The following is a 14835-nucleotide window of genomic DNA, read 5'->3' on the forward strand; positions in this document are numbered from 1 at the left end:
GACTGTTTCATTTTCTTTCTTATTTTTTATTCTTCAAATTATCTTCTACACACTTTCTTCTATTCGTCAAATTCTCTTCTATTACTTTCCATGCTTAATTTTTCTTTCTTACATCACCTTCCTTACTTCACCTTCACCTCGAGAACACTTCTCTTACATTTTTCATTTTTAATTCCTTTTCTTTTCTATATTAAAATAATTCTTCATCGTATTTCTTTAAATAATGCGTTAAAGTTCTTAAATGGTGACCACGTTCCGGTAAAAACTACGTAGAACCTCCACCCGTAAAGTGGATGAATGAAATAAGGCAGTCTGAAGACGCTGAATCTAAGCCGCTTCAAAACGGTTTTATTAGAAAAATACGCTAGGCGAAAATTCCCGAAGTGGAAATCCCTACGGCTAGAATGATAGTGATGATTTCGTTACATTTATAGAGCAGATAAAACCCGTGTAATAAAAAAGTTATGCCGATATATCAGCTAAGAACCTTTGATATAAAAAATCTAGGAAAAGGTCTAGGATTCACAACCAATGGTTTTGATTTGAAACAGAAAATATTGTATTATAAGAAACTCTGAACTCTACACGGATTATATGTAGAGGGACGATACATTTTCTACGGAAAGCTCCGGTGATATTCTCTATTGGATTGAGACATTTTCCGGAGAAGGGAATCATTTTACCCCGGAACCAACTACTCAGTAATAAATGCTTCTAACAACCATAGGTTTTTTTGAAGCATTGATCATTGGCTAAGAATTTTTCTATTCTTTTTATGAGGAATAAAAATATGATAATCACTTTTAATTAAGATCATAATGACGTGGATATTTTTTATATATACTAATAACTACATTCTAATATCTACAAGATCTGTATCTCGTGTTTACCTTAAAGTTAGTTATTATTCACGTTTTCTTTGGTGCAGGAAATTTAACAAAATTCTTGGAACCGTAAGAGCGAAGTCATTGTCAGCGGCGCATCGAAAATTGGGATTCCACAGAAATATAAATCTGAAATATAATACCTCGAACGAAATACTCTACAATACCACTTATGATTATCTAATAAAATTTTTCTAGTGTAGTATTTCTATCTTTTTCACTTGTTGAAATAACTAAAATCTTTAACATAAATTTAAATTTCTTTTAATTGTTCCTTTTGATAGCTGAACAATAATTAACTGTTGAAACTTGTACAATGTAATTGTAGTATTTGTACGCAAATTGTGCGTGCTTACAGATAAAAAAATACATCTATAAAAATATTTAATAGTTCTAGCATCGTGTTATCATTAAGACACATAGTTATTCCAAAATAGTCTTTAAAAAGTTTAGATGAACAAGCAGCCGTTGTTTATTAAAAATAAAATACAAAACTGAACAAACGAGATGAAATAACGTAAAACATTTTTTTAATAGAGTAGCGACTACACTTGCTAAATATAATCTCAAAGGAGAATCAATATAGCTAAGCCATAAAATAATAAACAGGATTTTCTTACTTGCAACAGGCAGTACAGGATACCAGTCAGGTTTTTCTTCAATGACAAAAATAGTACTGAAGTTTCTATCATCATATCTTCTAGTGTTAATGATATCAAAAATGATAGTAACTATATATGTAATAGGAGATAAATACACTTAGGCACTCTTATTTCAGAAAATCCATAAAGTTACTTTTACCTTAGTTAGGTCACAACCTTCCGAACCGTCAATATAATTGAATTTAAGAGCTGAAGCGAAGTTCCCTTGGATGCTCTGATCTATGTTACCATTAAAATGTTTGGACTAATCTTTTTGTAATATTAATGTTAGCTCGACACTATATATGGAACAAGAATAATAAAAATTAATAATATAACTGTGATAATAAAAATGTATTCTAAGTGGTATATATATATAGCAAGCAAAAAGTAATTAAGAATAAATAAATAGTTAAACAAATGATAAATATAAAATTGTAAAATTCTGCATGGAAAAGAATGAAAGATATTCTGTATTAAATTATAAGAAAGAATGAATGATACGGAGAAGAACAAAAGAATATAAAAGACCCTGTTCACTTATGCGACAATATTCAATCTAAATATATTATACTAACACTGTAATTCTCTAAATATGAGGCTTTCTAACAGTGCACAAATATATTTAAGGTAATATTTTTACATTATCAGTAATATAACTCCTCTTTGGTCTCTAAGTCTCTTATGCATTAGACGCGTGCTATATTACGGTATATATACCGTGCTATATAAGTATATAATGTATACAAGCCTTAGCAACCACTGCAAAACGCACTTGACAATAGGCCGCTACTTAATCTTACAAAATAATAATCTAAAGATATGAAATACATACAATACTGAAGAAAATTTATTAATATGACGCAAACGTTTTTTCTGAACAAATACAGATACAATTGACCCGTGTAGTGAGCGTTTTATAGTGCACGACCACGGTTAAAAATCTTTAAACACCACTATCAAATAAATAAATAAAATTAACACTCTTAAACATAAGTATACAATGATTAACAATTAAATATGGGTGATTAATAAGCTAGGTTTATCAAATATTGATAAAAGTAATCGTTTGTCTATGCCGTTGCGAGTAACAGTCTCAAATAATCCTCGTAGATATACTGTTGTGTCCGTTTATTAAAATTGATATACAAACATGACTGAAGAAGATATTAAAAATAATAAAAACGATGTGGAGTTTAGTGAAAAAGATCCTCTTAGGGAGGAAGTGAAAGAAATTATCGCAGTAGCACCAGTAGAAAAAAGGACAGCAAAAGAAAGCGTTATTCATGTATTGAGTAACATAACAGTTGAACCTACTATGTTCTTTTTTGTGCTTGCATCTATATTAAATATACTTACATCACAGAATTTGAATCTTGAAAAAGCGTGTCGAGTAAATTTAAACCTATCAAGTGAAATTTGTGATTCTCTACGTTCACAAAATGTTGATACTCAAAATGAATACGAAAGAGACACACAGAAATTGATTACATCCGCTATGGCGTGGAAAACTTATCTCACTGCAACTATACCTTGTATAATAGCCCTTTTCGTTGGCTCATGGTCAGATAGAACGGGTCGTAGGAAAATATTTATAATCATTTCAATCGTAGGACAAATCCTTTTATGTATAAATGGTATGATTAATACATACTTCTTCTATGAATTGCGAATGGAGCATTTTGTTTTGTCCGAAGGAATCCTAGAAGGCTTTAGCGGTAGCTGGTGCCTCTTATTTCTGATGACATTTACATACATCAGCGCTATTACAACAAACGAAAACAGAACATTTCGTATGGGAATGATAAATTTCAGCATGACAGTCGGACTCCCAACGGGGATGAGTATAAGCGGAATATTATTAAAGACATACGGATTTTACGGGTGTTATGGATTGGCGTGCACTATGCAAGTGTCTAATTTAATTTACAACGTTTTCTTTTTAAAAGACACCGTCAGAATCAAGGACTCGACGAAGGTAAATAAATCAGTTTTAACAATACTAGCAAATATTTTAAATTTTTTATTTTATGTTACATTAATATTCCTTTTTTAAATACACTTCTTAATACAGCATTTCCAAAATAACATTATTAATAAAAACAAAAAATATTTCTTTCTTAAATAACCTTTTACCCTTTTACTCGTATTTATTTAACATTTCGTTTCAAAGTGCTATCGCAAAAAATATAAGAATTTTATTATTTCAGAGATATTTCTGTAACCTTTATAGACATATTAATTTACTTTTGATTAATTCTTTTAAATATTGTTCTACACTTTAATGGAATCATTCAATTTAAAATACGAATGTCTGCAGTGCGCCTTGATTCGAGAAAAGCCCATAATAAAAGTTTTTCGATCAGTGTCTATTTAACATGAAATATAAAACATTATGTTTTTTTTTGTTATAATTTATATCGACTGTTATAAACCCGTGCACATTCCTTTTTATAATTGTTTAAAATGTTACGTATTCGCATAATTTACATGTACTGTTAAATGGTTTGGCGAGTCTACTGTAAGTTAAAGATTATTTAGTAAATAGGCAACCAGAAGGCTTTGGACACAAACATAGTACAAAAACTAAGGTAAAATTATTTGAAAAGAAGGCAAGTTTTTTTTTCTCTTGGGTAGATAAGACTTACTATACCATTTGCGAAGCACCTGTTTGTTAAAAGGTTTTATTATCTTCGAGTTACATTGGTTTTTTCAAATGTTTCAATTTCGGCAAACTCGAAAAAAAACTCGTCAAAGACTTGATATATATCGTTTCACAACCGTATTCGCCTGATTTGGCTCCGTGCGACTTTTGGCTATTTAGCATAACAATCTCCTCAGCCGTTTTTAACACGACAGGATATTAAAAAAAAGCAAAGAGGACTTGAAGGCTATATCCGAAAAAGACTATTCCGACTGTTTCAAAGGCTGGATAAAGTGTTGAAGGTGATGAAATTGATTTTTAATAAAAAATAAATAATTTACATTTTATAAACAAATTCGCCTTACCTTTTGATCATAGTATTAAGTCTGTTGGCAGAACTTAAAAACATATATAATAAAGAATTTCAATAAAATTTAAATCCTTGAGATAGGCTAATCCACTAATATAATCTAATTCCTGTGCTTGTACTGTTATCGTGCGTTCCAATTCCACTTAAATACATTAAACATGTTTGAACGTAGATAGTAAAGTCGTCATTCAATCTATTGTGGGCTTTCTTTCACGGACTAAACAAATGTCCTGTAATTTATTTATCATCAACTAATCTTGACTTGCTACAGTCAAAAGTACTGTCGCAGTATTACACAAAAATAAATAATACATGTAACTTATTTAAGAATTAGAGCTTTATTTAATTAAAGACACAAAATGTACTTAATCACACTTATCATCTTTTATTGTCCAGTTTTCGAAGATATGGAATAAAAAACATAACGTAAACTTTTCCTGAACAGAGACGGTCCCCCAACAAATTCACTTTTTTGGTCACTTTCATTATATCCTTAAAACAATCGTAGATCAAGACCTTTTTATCCTTTACAAATGTTTTCTGTATAATACAATTTTTAGTTTTTGTTTTTAAATACTTTTATATACGGCTATTTAGAGATATCTAAAGTATAATACTCTGAACAAGATGTAAGGTCAATTAGTTTATAAAATGTAAATTCTTTATTTATTCTTCCAAATAATTTCATCTCCAAAGTAATCCCCGTACTTAATTTTCAATTAAATGAGCGATTTTAGCGTAGCTTTCGGATATCTCCTTAAACGTGTCAAAATGATGTTCCCACATTAGCCTTTTGAGTTTTCTGAATAGCCAGAAGTCGCACGGAGCTAAATCAGGAGAATACGGTGGTGGAGGAATGATATCAGTCGAGCTTTTGATGATTTTTTGCAAAAAATTTATCGATTCTTCCATAGCTTCCGGTATATCCTCCAAGATCTTCGATTCGGTATTGATCTCTTTGAACATGTCAAAAAGGCGCACTGCATTGGCCTTGGAGTTTGCTGAACAGCCAAAAGTCGCACCAAGCGAAAAGATGCTTGCAAAACGTTTGCGGAATGAGTATTGTGGGTTTTGACGCCTTTTTTCAAAAAGTTAAGCGTTTTTAACACCAATAGAGAATTGTCGCGTTTGAGATATAAACATCTTTCAAAATAGTTTGGACCGATTCAAATGATATTTCAACTTTTGACAAACAGAGGCATCGCAAATATCAGTCCTACCAATCTAGGAAAAAAAACAGCCTTCCTAATGCCCCGAAGTTTTTAAAAACAATTACACGTTAGTCTTTGATTACAGTAATATTGTATCACTGTACACGGTTACCTGTAAAACAATATATATCGGTGTAACAGACATATATTTCTTCGAGTATTTATATATTTTAAGCGTGGTTGTTAATTTTAAGTGTTTTTTTTTTACCAGGAGGATGGAAAAGGTTTTCTTTACTTTTGCCGAACATTCTTCGACCTTACCAACTTAAAAATAACTTTAGGGACAATTTGCAAGAAAACTTCGGACAATCGTCGAATGCGACTTATCATACTTTTAATGGTCGTCGCTGTATTATTTGGACCGATGTATGGTAAGTAAATTTCATACAAAATTCTTAATTATATAATAATAAATTTCATATAAAATCTTAATTTTCTCTGCCGTGTTATACATCTTATTAAAAATCTAAACAATAAATCAATTATGATATCTCACGTGTAAACTGAAAGCAAAAAAAAATTTAAACCTAGCAGAGTATATACCTAATCATTGAATGTATGGTTTTTAATTTACGGAGTATAGCCATACTTTTTCTCTTTATTCATTTACAATTATATATGTTATATATATATATATATATATATATATATATATATATATATATAATTGTATATAAATATATAACACAGAATAACTTTAAACTTTTTAACGAAGTACTATCATCATAATTTTCACCGTAAACTGTTCACTGATGTCTATTGGCTTCCCCATAAGTTTCCAATAAGGCTGGGTGTACCCATCGTCTTCCGACAACCTTGATTTGATCATCAGCACTGTGCTCATTTTGGAACGGAAATCCTGAGGTTCTTAAAAAGGTTGTCCATCGACCTCAGGTGGACTTGGAACGCTGTGCTTGTTTAAAATCTTAACCACCAACTAACGTCAGTTCTACGCACTATGTGACCAATTCAACTTGCCATATCGCTGGACTATGTGACATTCTACGGATTCCGTCATTCGATCTGATGAAGAAATCCCGAACGTATCTCTATATAACCGATAGTATACGTTGAGAATGTGTCGTTAATAATAATGTAATTTATGTTTTATTTCAGGTGAGATATCGATTTTGTACATATCTACGAGATATCGATTCAATTGGGACGAAGTGAAGTTTAGTATTTTTCAAACCTACAATTTCATTGTACATACTGTCGGTAAGATTTTTAAATTATTTATTTATTAAGATTACATGATATACAATGAAATTAAATCTATTTTTCAATTATGAGCGAGTTAGAAAGAAGAGTAAATTTAATTATTCTCTATTATTTCACGCTAGGACGTCCACGGTTAAGTATAGACGGATCCAAAAGATTTCCAATAGTTCCGGTTGGAAACGGCCAAGATTCAGTGTCTTTCATCATCTTTTCTTCACCATCATAACTTCAGCCACAGGGCGTCCACTGCTAGATATAGGTCTCCCCTCATAGATAGCCAGGACCAGTAGAAAGCGACCTGCATACAATGTCTTCCGACGTCCTTAGCCAGGTCGTCTGTACTTACGACACAGTTGTCGATGCGCGGTCATTATTCTGTAATATGTGTGTGTGTGTGTGTGTGTGTGGATGTGTGTGTGTGTGCATGCGTGTATGTGTGTATGCGTGTGTGCGTGTGCGTGTGCATGTTCGTGTGTGCGTGTGTGCGTGTGTGTGCGTGTGTCATACATAGTAAAAAGAAACCGACGCAATAACGGAACAAAAGTAACAAATATGTATCATTCCAATGATTGCTATCCGCATCGAGTAAGCGTGATTGATTATAAACAGTACTCATTATCTACAAGGGAGCTTACAAAACACAATAGGTAGATTAGAAGGCAAATAACAATTACATATGTTAATCTTTAAAACATATTATGGTTACATTGTAATATAATAAATGAATTAAACGCGGCTGTAACAATGAGAAACTGTAAAAAACCAAAGGTTACCATCAATGTACCAGTGCCAGCAGGCATTCTTGTCCTGGAGGATGATCGGCGGTGGTGGCTTAGGCGCCGCGGGGCCCTTTTGCGAGGGGGCGGATATTGGTGCGGGGGACTTGAGGCCCTTCGTGGCTTTTTTGGCTAGGGTAATCTTCCCCCGATTAGGCCCCGTCGGAGGCGCAAGCCGTCCTAGTCCTTTTGCGCCTACTTTGGACGAGGATGAAGCTTTCGTCGTCCTTTAGGGTTGTTTTGGAGGCGGTGTCTACCTCCATGTCTGAGTCGGAACTTGAGCTGGCGTCGCTGGGAACGACGGTAGAGCTGGGGGACGGTCGTTTAGTGAGGCGTCTGGGGATGCTGGGGAGTCGGTTATGAACAGAGCTGGGAATGTTGGGCGGGCTAGGTGAGCGGTCCACAGTTCGGGGTAAAGCGTCGCAAAATCCAACATTTGCTGATACGACATTGTATGAGTGTGTGTGCTAGAGAGGAGTAATAAATTATCATACACTATAACGCCCCTACCCCACACAAAGCAGGAGAACCGAGAGGATCTCTATTCTTCTATAAAAGATCTCGTCCAATATTTCACAGTGTCTTAAGATGTATGCATACGACTTGTTTTAACGGATATAACATCATGCTTAGAAACGTGGTCTCTTGCTTCGGACGTCACGAGAAACTTAACAGTGGCAAGCGAACCATGAACACGGCCATGTCTGGGACTTCTATACGAGGTCGAATTAGTAATAAGGATATGTATAAACGACCACAAATACTCGATATAGTCCAGCGGATTAGCAAGTTAGTTGCAGTAGCGCGTAGAATATGTGGCCGCTGGAATCTTAAGGAATGTCCATTCACCACCGTGTGCGATGTATTAATAGTAATTGAAAATAAACTGTCTAGGAAAAAACATAACACAGGAATAAACGTACATTCTCGCGATGGTCGAGTATATAAACATAAATAAGAGAATAGTGAATAAGGGCAGATGATGATGATGATGAGAATCAGGTAGCTTCACAATAAAAACCATGTTGTTGGAATACGTTGGATGCAGGTCAATTCAAATCGGTACTTTTGAAATCTATGGAGTCCCATGTCCAGCAGACCCATGTCCTGTGTCCATTTATGGGCAACCTACGACTATTAATTTGTAAAATATCTTTATATATATATATATATAATCGAGATGCAGGGATTGAATGATGAAATATTTATTTTAAAAAGAACTCCTAACCTAAAACTGCGCACGCTCCTTCGTCGTTCAACCGTCGTCTGTCTCCCTTCCTCTTACACGCCTCTCGCTTGCACTATCTGACGTTCCTATTCACGTATAATATTACGTTCGATTCCACATATATATATAATACACACACATATATATAAATGTGTATATATATATATATATATATATATATATATATATAAATTTATATGTATATATATATATATCTATATATATATACATATGTATATCTCGAAGGATTATAAATTTTGGTCTAAGTAATATACACCCATAATTATATTTACTCAAAACAAGGCTCAATGTCATCCAGACAGAATTTTTGGGGGTGTCCTATAAACCGAAACCCTTTTAACGATAGCAAAAGTATTTAAACAGCGCTTTTTCTATTATTCTATGTTAAAAGGTCAACCGAGGGATGGTCTGGAAGAATTCGTTATTCGCGATAAGACCGTCGCTTTTACTTCTTTTGCCAATTTTATATTAATTTCGATTACGGTATCTTTACATATAATAAAGAGTAAAATATGTAAATGAACTAACTTACTTTCGAAAAACATAACAACTTTGCTATAAATCCAGAATAAGAGATTCGTATTAACAGCCATATAAGTTTTAATCCTTTTATTTAATGGAATCAGGCATTACCTTGCGGAAATTCATCCTAAGTAAGAAACTACATTTAACCGATTGCATTGTTGGTTAAACCAAACGTTTTGAACTGGCACCCGATGTAATTTGGTCAAGTCGATGTACAAACTGTATTTAATGGAATCACGCGTTACCTTGCGGAAGTCCACCCTAATTAAGAAACTCACAACTCACTCTGTGTTTGGCACTAATCGGTGTAACATAACTCCTGAAGATGACCCGTGGAGGGGTGAAACACGCGTTGAGTGATTTAACGGTAGCATGTGTGATTCGCATTGTTTGCCGCATAAACATTTATCAGCGGGCTGGCGGGCGGTGCACTTTGTTGCACGACTACCACTGCATGTGCGGAAGTGGATAAATATTGGTCCTTTTCGTACTTTTAATCCTTTTACCTATATATCTTATCATTTTTATTTCTTCACTCAGTCTTTTCTTTACAGGGACCATGTTTTCTTTGATCGTGTTCAGCAAACATCTGAAATGGCATGATGCTACTCTCGGAATAATTTCAACTGTTAGCAAAATCGCTGGTTCTTTTGTATATTGTTTCGCCACCTCCGAGAAAATATTCTTCATTGGTAAGTAATTTTAACGGTGTTTAAGATATATAATTTAGGAAAGCATATAAACGAACAACAGATAATCAAATATGTGAATGAAAGGTCAAAAATAAAAATCCAACAAAGCACTTATTCTATCCCGGAAGTTACTCCTAACTGGACAAATATGATAGCCTAGTATTAAAAGAGTATATAAACCCTAAAGACATAGCGGTGTAGCCTTCTATACCGGACATAGTCCTATTTATAAGAACACTGAGACGTTTTAATACTACAATTAAAAAATTACATTTTACCTTTAAAGTACATATATCTAAATACCACATAAGTAATGTGAACAAGTCATCATTATATCATATATATACTCTGTGTATATCTGTGTATACTCTGTGTTTGGCACTAATCGGTGTAACATAACTCCTGAAGATGCCCCGTGGAGGGGTGAAACACGTGTTGAGTGATGTAACGGTGGCAGTTGTGTAATTCGCATTGTTTGCCGCATACGCATTTATCAGCGGGCTGGCGGACGGTGCACTTTGTTGCACGACTACCACTGCTAGCGTGGAAGTGGCTAAATATTGGTCCTTTTCTTAATCATTATATCAACCAATAGAACCCAAAGCAAGGCATAGGCATTTACTAAACATTGCCTCGATGACCGGTCTTGCGCACGCATCCAGCGATTTCCGGTGACTTTAACTATATATATATATATATATATACACATATATATATATATATATACATATATATATATAAATATATATATATATTAAGTTTCGTCATATGACATCAGTCAGAGTAAAGACCTTCTCTTATTGCTTCCACATTTATTAATGTTAATCTAATCTTTCTCTGCAGTTTAGACTATTTCATTTATGTGGCTTTTAAAAATTCCACTTGCCTGATATTGTTACTTTCTATTATGCAGTTATTTTTGTTCATCTGATTTCAAATTATGTCTCGTAGTTTGACATTCAGAAAGCTTCTTTCTATACTTCTTTGATAAGACCTGATTTAATTTGAAATCTTACTTATATCATTTTTAATTAAAATAAATAATACAAATACGAATATTTGAAAAGTAAGACCGCTGACCGAAAAGACAATTTTTTTATTTATTAATATTATCATTTTATATATCTATATAGCGCTTGAAGCATAAAATATGTTTTATAATTCAACAAAATAGCCATTTGAGCGTGTACATAATATACTTAGTCTTTTAATTTTAGTTTCAATACGAAAAAAAAATTACGTAAAATTAGAGACATATACCACTCACAATGCAACATACAATGGGAAAATAAAAATGCGTCAAAACATTAACATTATCACAAAATTCTATTTAGAATTAGGTTATCATTATTTACACATAAAACGTATAAAAATATTATCGTAGATAAAAATGTATAGTTCATTCCAGTATGAAATGTAACTACGTTTCAAATTGTATATTTTCATGTTATCATTGTATACATGTAGCAAACAACACAAGATTAATACCCGCTGACGTCATTATAGTCCTATAAGCTAACATCTTTTATTGTATTATTACGTTGGATTGTATTAAAAATAAAACTAATGAAAAAAATCGATGAAAGAGTTTTGTTTTAACTGGGTTTCTAACTATATTATTTCATTGTATCATTGAATGCATGTAACAATGAGCACAAGATTGATACCCGCTGAAGTCATTATAGTCCTATAAGCTAACATCATTTATTTTATCATTACGTTGGATTGTATTAAAAATAAAGCCGAGGAAATAATCGACAAGACTCTGTTTTAATTTTTGTTACATGAAAATATTTACAACCTTTAATAATGCATAACTTAATAATGTGTTTTATTTTTAGCTCCTTTGGTCGAAATTTTGAATGGTACATCGTTTTTAGCTTTGAGGTCCATACTGTCAAAATTAGTGAATGAAGATGAATTTGGTAAGTTGAAATTGTTTTTATATAAAGAAATTATTGCATGTAGTGATATTTCTCTTTACTTTCAGACCGACTAGGTATTCCACCATCAATATACGTCATTAAACGGTAGAGCGTAGTCATTTCAGGATTCCATAGTCATTAAAATTACTGTGTTAAAATAGATGTGTTATGACAGCAAATAACTCACATAAATGAATATATACCATCCATGTTATTATGACTCGTGATAACCTAAATAACGGGACCGTTATTATGTTATGTTATATACAGTAACACGTAGTCATTATAGGTTAGAACTTAAGGGTGCCATAGCTGTTGCGTAACAGCAGTGCTTAGTCATTACTATGCTCCAACTGAATGACGTCATAACTATTGAAATTACATTGCTGAAGCTAAACCATTTTTACGGCTTCAAATAATCCATATAGCCACCTAACAGTAGTGTGTAGTCATTTTTATATCCAATTTTAAGGCGACTTATTAAAATGATAATATTTTGTACTATTATATATACTGTTTATTATTGGTGCAGATATATTACATAACCGCACAATAGTATTGCGTAAACATTACTGATATTAGTTTGGAAGGAGTTATTATCTGTAATTACTGGATTTTCCAAATGTACTTTTCCATAAGCAATCGTGCAAGATAATGAAGGTAAAGGTTGTGTACGAAATTTCGTAAACACAGTTGTGTTAAGTAATTCGCCAAAGTTTAGCATTTTTATCTTTGTCGTTGTCGTATCATCCTCAAAGATATTTATGGGGAATATACGATAACCGTCACGCTTGGTATGCGTGCTGGCTATCGTAGTATGGTATTATGGTATGCAGAGGTCACCGCTCTCGATCCTCTGGAACTTGTTCTTGAGTTGTGGCAATCGCATATAATTAATGCACAAAGCGGAAATTCTATAAGATTGTGTACTCGGATCGAACCTGCAACCTATGATCGCAAGTCATAGTCCTCTACCGCTAAGCTACCTACCATTGCTCGCACATTTATAGATGGCTAAAAAACCTTATCGCTTTCTCTATAATGAACGCCCCAATCATTTCGTTGCTTTTTGTTTTTTTTTTTTTCATATAAAACTATTTATTCTTTCTGAATTTAAAATTAGCTTTTTAATTTTTAAGATAAGTACATTAAAACCAACCAGTTTTAAAATTATAAGTTGTTTTAGCTTTTTATTACACCTCAGCAAAGTTATACTTTTTTGTACACCGCCGGTATCTCGAGTTTTATAATCATATCCTATCAATATTCTATTTATTTATGATAGTGTAATAAAAAATATTGAATGCAATCCGATGTTTAAATATAACATTTAATGTTTGTATTCTTAGCTCTGAGATATTATGAGGCATTTCACTTGAGTGTTCCCGGAACGTTTTGATTATTTGATGTAGATTTTTGAGATCTGTATTAAAATACCATAGAGAACAAATCACTGCTTGGGCCTTATTTTATGAAGTAGAAACCAATACGCGTGAGCGCTGCGTAGAATATCCACCTGCAAAGTGGTCAGACGACCTCGTTCTAGTGGTCAAAAGACGATAGATAGAAGCCGCTTCCATCTGGGATTATTTTAATCTATGGGTGAAGCCTATGTGTACCTAGGACACTAGTGGACATCTTACAGCTGAAACGTTGAAGAATATGATACAAATCTGTTCAACTGTTGTAGTAATTCAGAATCTTCTCTCAGGTAAAATCAACTCCATGTTCTCCTTGACCGAGAACCTCATGCCCCTTCTATATGTACCGCTGTATACGAAAACATACTCCGCCACGATGGAAGTGCTTCCCGGGGCTGTGTTTTTGATGGGAGCCGCCATGACTTTTCCAGCTGTTATTGTATTCTGGTCAGTATTATTAAAAAAATATAATTACATAAAACACTATGAAAATACAGTACATAAAGTTCTTCGTCATTTTTGAAACAAAAAAAATATTATAGTCCGCGTATATAGCGCGTCGTATATAATAATTTATTTGTAAATTAAATCAAAAAAATTGTAAAAATAAAAAAAACATCAACGAAAATTATATAATAAGAACAAGTTTCGTTTAATCCTACTAATATTATTTTAATTTATAATAAACAAATTGAAGCTAACAAATGTTTACGCCTGAATTTTCTTTCGTTTCTGCATCTGAGCAAATATCAAGTTATTCCACTAAATAAGAGGCAAGATATTTTTTAACGAAAGAATGATAGATTTTTATGTTAAATGATAAATTAAAACATTTTAAAAATTATTAAGTCCGAATTATTCGAACACATTTATGAAATATGTTTTTCTTTTTCAGTTGGTTATTTTATGAACAGAGAAGAAATTTGAGAAAAACAAGAAAAACAAATTATCGGTGATCCCTACAGTAACTGTTAAATAATAATAAGCTTTTTGTTAAGATTTGTTTATAAGTTTAAGAATAAATATAGACTTTATTACTAATCGGACTCTAAATTCTTGAACATTTATAATAAGAGCGTTGGGAAACGTTAAATTTATATCTGAATGCAATGTTGCCATGTCTGCGAGATCGAATTAAAAGTAAAGAAATCCGTAGATAAAACCAAAGACTGACATAATCCAGTGGATTGACTAGTTGAAACAGCGATTTTGCTTTCAAAAACAGGCACGGAACAAACAGATTGCCAGTCTCCTTTGCAGGAAAGGATGGAGTAAA

The 14835-nt window shown here is 32.8% G+C and overlaps 1 protein-coding gene across 1 annotated transcript; it reads left to right on the plus strand.

Annotated features, from left to right (window-relative positions):
• The first annotated feature begins 2632 nt into the window (after positions 1-2632).
• On the plus strand, positions 2633-14699 carry LOC137930945 (lysosomal proton-coupled steroid conjugate and bile acid symporter SLC46A3-like). The gene is made up of 7 exons (XM_068774316.1): positions 2633-3503; positions 5962-6121; positions 6867-6968; positions 10076-10213; positions 12055-12138; positions 13850-14006; positions 14455-14699. Exons 1-7 carry the CDS (start codon positions 2679-2681, stop codon positions 14513-14515), a joined length of 1527 nt encoding a protein of 508 aa, XP_068630417.1. The 5' UTR covers positions 2633-2678; the 3' UTR covers positions 14516-14699.
• Positions 14700-14835: the final 136 nt, after the last annotated feature.

The sequence above is a fragment of the Battus philenor genome, unplaced genomic scaffold (genome assembly GCF_028537555.1).
Source record: "Battus philenor isolate CCGP_79_NKW_IND1 unplaced genomic scaffold, ilBatPhil1.0.hap1 SCAF_7, whole genome shotgun sequence".
In the NCBI taxonomy this organism is placed as follows: domain Eukaryota; kingdom Metazoa; phylum Arthropoda; class Insecta; order Lepidoptera; family Papilionidae; genus Battus; species Battus philenor.

Excerpts from the sequence above, each read along its gene's own strand:
- LOC137930945 (XM_068774316.1), top strand. The coding sequence starts at position 2,679 with ATGACTGAAGAAGATATTAAAAATAATAAAAACGATGTGGAGTTTAGT. Across the intron at positions 3,504-5,961 it reads GAATCAAGGACTCGACGAAG|GAGGATGGAAAAGGTTTTCT; the intron begins GTAAATAAATCA and ends TTTTTTTACCAG. Across the intron at positions 14,007-14,454 it reads CCAGCTGTTATTGTATTCTG|TTGGTTATTTTATGAACAGA; the intron begins GTCAGTATTATT and ends TTTCTTTTTCAG.